The sequence below is a fragment of the Neomonachus schauinslandi genome, chromosome X (assembly GCF_002201575.2).
Source record: "Neomonachus schauinslandi chromosome X, ASM220157v2, whole genome shotgun sequence".
Lineage (NCBI taxonomy): Eukaryota > Metazoa > Chordata > Mammalia > Carnivora > Phocidae > Neomonachus > Neomonachus schauinslandi.
Genome location: NC_058419.1, coordinates 10,737,481 through 10,743,293, shown reverse-complemented (window position 1 = coordinate 10,743,293; position 5,813 = coordinate 10,737,481). Strand labels below are relative to the sequence as shown.

At 47.5% G+C, this 5,813-nt stretch overlaps 1 protein-coding gene across 1 annotated transcript; it reads right to left on the bottom strand.

Annotated features, from left to right (window-relative positions):
- Positions 1–207: 207 nt before the first annotated feature.
- LOC110575889 (melanoma-associated antigen 10-like) lies at positions 208–2,732 on the bottom strand. The gene is given in 2 exon segments (XM_044911914.1): positions 208–1,317; positions 2,619–2,732. Coding segments are annotated over 2 exon segments (1,224 nt in total).
- Between the last annotated feature and the right edge of the window lie 3,081 nt (positions 2,733–5,813).

The following is a 5,813-nucleotide window of genomic DNA, read 5'->3' as shown; positions in this document are numbered from 1 at the left end:
AAAAGGGACATTTGAAAAATACCAAAAGAAAAAAAAAGATAAACTTCCAAGTCACTCATATGGAATGGGAACACAAAGTTGTACGCTGTGTTCTCCCCAGCCTGACCTTGACTCTCCTCTACTCAGAGCCAAGACTGCCCTCCTCAAACACAGAGTGATGATTCAGCCTCACTCTTCAGTTGGGACAGGAAAAGCTGCTGACCAATGTCATGCAAGGAACATGGCAGTAGTATTATCCATGGAGCCATTTCTGGCCTGGGCCCTCCCTTCCTCATCTCTTAAAGCCTCCTCATACCAGCATGAGAAGGAAGTAGTGTCAGTCCCTTTAACCTTGGCCAAAAATTCCAGAACTTCTTTCATCTTGCTGGTTTTAGCATGAGCCCTGGGGCCCCACAGAAATTCATAGTGTGGAGGATCACTGTTAGGCACCTGCCGGTACTCCAGATAATTCTCCTGCACCCAATCTCTGGTGATGAGCTTCCTGGGCTCCCCATAAATGAAATGATCCCTCCCAGCATACACTCCCATCATATTCAGGAAATCCCAGATGTCTTCTTCAGGGGCACAATTGCCCTCTATGAAGATCACACCCAGGATGATTATCAGGAGACCATTTTTAGGCATGCTCTGGTTGTCGCTAAGCATCTCATCATGGGTGAGGTCCAGGGAGTTGACAAGGACATAGGAGTGGGTGGTGGGGTCCACTTCCTTCACATCAATGCCAGAGATCACCTCCAAACACTTAGACACTTTCTTGAAGATCATAGGGAGTTGTTTCTTGTACCTTTTGATGACAACCTTCAGCATTTCTGCCTTTGTGATTGGCTCCTTCAAGCAATACTCGAGGACCATGAAATGCACCAAATCAGCCACCTTCTCATCTAGTGGGTCTCTGGGCAAAGATTCGGTGTCTGTTGATGTCTGTGGGGAACTTGTATCCTCTTCTTCTTGGCTGTTGGAGACTCCTTCTGATGTGCTCCATGATGCAGAGAAGGAGCAGCTCTGAGGACTCTAGGGAGGACTGAGTGTTGCAGCAGGTTCCTCTTCTTCCTCCTCCTCTAGGGAGACTGGGATCACAGGCGAGGAAGGTGGGGAGGCGGAGGTGGAGGGGTAAGAGAAGTTGAAAGAGCAACTGGAAATAGAGGAAGTCTCCTCACTGGCTTCAGCTGTGAACACGTGTACTACTGCCAGGCCCTGTATCTCACTTTGGGCCTGAAAGTCTGGTGTAGACACTTTGGAGAGTGAGGCATGATGACTCTTATTGGCAGCAGCAAGTAGAAGTGTGAGCAGGATGGTTGGAGATGGGGTACCACAGGTCTGGAGGAGAGAGGGAGACGGTCAGCAGCCTCAGCGGAGAAATGCACTTTGGCAGCTCTGGACAAAGACTGACTTACAGGTTTCCTCTTTAGGGGGTGCTCTAGGACCCCAAAGGCCTTCTGGACTTTGAGTAACTTTGTCCCTTAAGATCATATCAGAGGATGTGAGAGAGTTTCCCAGGCTGTAACCAACCAAGAAAGCCTAGGATTCTTGGGTTGACTGTAGGCAGATGGGGTCAGGCACTGTAGGCTTCCCTCTGTTCTGGCATGGGTAGATACCTTAGTAGACACTGAATGTGGCACTGAATCCTGGCACTGAGTGGGCCCCTTCTGTTCTGCTGACCTGAGGACACATGCTTTAGAACAAGGCCCTCATCACCCAGTTCCTGGAGCCCTTGTAAGAGGAATTGAGGGGGCACCTCAGGATATAGATGACAAGCAGAGCCTCCTGTGTTCTAGTATGGGAGGTACCCTCAAGCCAAGATCCCCACTTCCCTGAGGCCCCAAAGAGGATGTAATGAAGTGGGATTATCTGCCTGAAGGCCCTGCCTGGGGATTCCTAGGACTGAAAGTCAGAATGGGTTTCTGAGAATACACTTTAGGGTGGGAGATCCCCTCTGCCCCCCCTCAGAGTCCTCTTCTTGATGCCTGATTGGGCCTGAAACTCCTCCCTCTGCTAACCTGAGGTCACGCCCCTCTGAGAGAACCTCACCACTCTCAGCCTCCCAAGATGGAAGTCCAGATACACCACATCCAGCCTCCCTGCCTGGGGCCTCACAAGGCTGAAAGGGACAAAGCAGTCCTGGGTCTCCCTCTATATGGGGTAGAATGTCCCTTAAATCTTCCCTCTTAGTCATCAGCTTGATGCCTGGTAGGGCCTGGGACTCTTCTCTTGTGTACTGAGCTGGGCCCCTTCAGAATAAGAGCCTCACTTCTCTGACAACCCCTTCAATCAGATGGAAGAGTGGAAAATTCACCCCCATAACACATGGCTAAGTCTGCCTTAACTTCCCAGGCTGAGAGCAAGATAGATTTCATGGGGCCCGTTGTGTTCTAGGATGGCAGGTGCCCTTAGTCCCCTTCAAGGTGTACATATTTGCCCCATCTGGGCCTGAGCTCTCTCTTTAATGGAAGTAGTCTCAGGCCAAGATTTCCATGTCCATGTGATGCATGAAGAGGTAAGGAGTGAATCTGCCTGATATTCCTGCCTAGACCATCTCCAGGCTAACAGCAGGGGCATGGCAGTGCCTGGCAGCCTTCTGTGTTGAGCATTCCCCTGAGTCCTCTCTCAAGAGTCCTCACCTTGAATACTGGCACTGTCTGGGCCCCCTTTCCCTGCTTACCCAAGAGTGGCCTCCTCAGACCAAGGTATTCACTTCCTAGAGACAATCTGGCAGCAGTGAGGGTCCACCACATGCTTATACATTGTCTCAGGGTCTCTGAGAGCTGTCAACATGGGCATGGTGAGGCTGAGGCCCATCACTCCTGGGTGGTGGGTTCTATCAGTCCTTACTCAGAGTCTGTACCTTGACTCCTTGTTGAGCTTGCGCCTCCTCCCTCTACTGACCTGATTCTGCCCCCTCAGACCAAGGTCCTCGCCTCTCCTGGATGCCCTAGGGGAAATCAGATGCTGCTGCTTATGGCTACCATGTCCCAGGGCCTATTAGAGCTAACACTGGGAGGCAGGACTGGATTGTGTGAGGCTTTCCTTTGTTCTACAGTAGAGTACCCATCCTCCCTCAAGATACTAATATCCAGGGGCGCCTGGGTGGCTCAGTTGGTTGGGCGACTGCCTTCGGCTCAGGTCGTGATCCTGGAGTCCCGGGGTCGAGTCCCGCGTCGGGCTCCCCGCTCAGCGGGGAGTCTGCTTCTCCCTCTGACCCTCACCCCTCTCATTCTCTCTCTCTCTGTCATTCTCTCTCTCTCAAAAATAAATAAAAATTTTTTAAAAATTAAAAAAAAAAAGATACTAATATCCAAACCTGGCAAGGCCTCAGCCACACCACTCTCTACTGACTTTAATGTTGCCCTTTCAGTCAAAGCCTTAGCTCTCTAAGATACTACTCGCCACTGATAGAAGTGAGAGAACACCACATCTGGCCACCATAGGTCCTAACATGGCTGACAGCAGGTGCAGGGCAAGGTTTCTGTGGGGCCCCTCTGTTTGCAATGGGAAGTCCCATTACACATCCTCAAGGTCACCATATTTCCTCCTGGCAAGGTCTGCATTCCTCCCTCTGCCGAGGTAAGGATGTGTCCCTCAGGCCAAGCCACTCATCTCCTTTGTCAAGGTGAGAGCTATGAGGGAGGATTTAGGGGAACTTCTACCCCATATGGAGGGGAGCCACACCTTCTCTGTCCCTGCTTTCACAAGAAATTGGTGTCAGAATTATGAAAGAGGTGTCTTCTGCCTGAAATCCATGCACAAGTCTTCTCAGAGATGACCCTAGAGCAAGTTTCTGTGAGGTGAAAGATTTCCTCTGTCCTTCCTTTAGGTCTTCACATAGCCATCTATATGCAACTGCAACTCCTTACTCTGCTTAATCTGATGAGGCACCATTCAAAGAATGCCTCACATCTCTCAGACTCCCAAAGTGGAAGACAAGAAATGTATTCAGGGACCCTCCCTAGGACTTCCAAGACTGACTGCAGGAGGAAGAAAGGACTGTGTTACCCTCTATGTGGCAAGAGGTCCCTTTACCCATTCCTCAGAATCCTTACCTTTGCTGACCTGACTCAGCAACCCCACTCCCAAAATGAAGCTGTGCTTCTCTCAGACTCCTAAGATGAAGGTCAGGAACCGAGATGGAAGCCAGGATACACTAGAGCTAGTTACCTCTACCCAAGCATCCTAGAGCTGACAGTAAAGACAGGTGTGGATTCTGTGGGCCCCTCTGTGTTCTAGGTTGGTAAATACTCTGAGTTACCCTCAAGGTTTTTATGTTTACTCCAGACAGGGCCTGAACCTTCTATCTCTGCTGGCATGAAGATGTCTCCCTCAGGCCAAAGTTGCCTCTTTCCTGAGACTCCCAAAGAGGAAGTGAAGGAGTCAGGAACTTCTGTCTATCAGCCCTGCCCAGGACCTCCCAGGGCTGACAGCATGAGCAGGTGCTTGTGGGTCCTCCTCTATCTGAGGTGGGAAGTCCACTCAGTCCTTGCACAGTCTTCTTGGTGACTTCTAGCAGGGCCTAGGTTCCTCACTTTCCCAACCTCAAGCCAGGCCCCTCTGAACAAGTCCCTCATCCCTCTTTGATCCCCCAACTGGGAGAAGACCTATCATTCATCACCATGGCTGAAGGTGTGGAGAGCTGGATTGTGTGGGGCCTCCTCTATGTGGGGTGGGGTTTTCTGCAGTCACCCTTCAGAGCCCTAATCTTGATGACTGGCACATCATGGGGATCCCCTATTCTTCCAAAGATTACAGTGTGATGCAGGTAAAAAGGGATTAATTTACTATGGGAAAACCTGACAAACGCTCCCTCATCAAGCTAACACCATTACTGATAAACCATGTTGATGGTGTGCACCATGGATATGATGTGACAAAAATGGCCCTTCACCTCATTCATCATCCTTCCAAAAACCATAATCCATGTCTAATGTTGAGGAAACTATCAGACAAATCCTAATTGAGGGACATTCTACAGAATACCTGACCCATATTCCTAAAAACTGTCAAGGTTATCAAAAACAAGGAACTCTCAGAAATTGGCACAGCCAAGAGGAGTCTAAAGAGATATGGTCAGTGAAAGTAAGAGGGTGTCCTGGAGGGGATGCTGAACAGAAAAAAAGAAAAGTGATGAAACATAAGGAAATCTGAATAAAGTATGGACTTTTGTAAATAATTATGTATCAACATTGGTTCATCAGTTGTAACAAATGTACTACACTAATGCAAGATGTCAATAATATGAAGAACTGAGATTGGGACATATGTGAAATTTCTTCACTAGTGTTGCAATTTTCCTGTAAATCTAAAACTATTCTAAAATGAACCTTTAAAAACTTAAAAATATGTTAGCAAACTAGATAAAGTATATGTATGAAAAACCTATAGCCAACATCATACTTTATGAGGGAGATTTGAAAGCTTTTACTTTGAACTTGGGAACTAAACTAGGGTTCCCACTATCACCATTTCTATTCAATACTGTAATGGAGGTAGCAGCAGTGCAATGATGCGAAGCAGAAGTAACAAAAGGGAAAGGGATCAGAAAGTAAGAAATAAAGCTTTCATGATAAACAGATGATTAGACTGTGTATGAGGAAAATCCAAAATGAAAAAAAAAGAAAGCTAAGCTATTCAACCCATAAACATGTATATAAGTTTGCTAAGTGTAAGATCAATATACCAAAAAATGAACTTTGTTTTCTGCCAGGAACAAATGTGTGAAAATGAAAGTAAACAAAATATAACTTGTAATCTATAATACCAAAACACCAAGTATCTTAGACTATATTTAACTTAAAAAATTAAGAGCTTTACAGAAAAAAGTA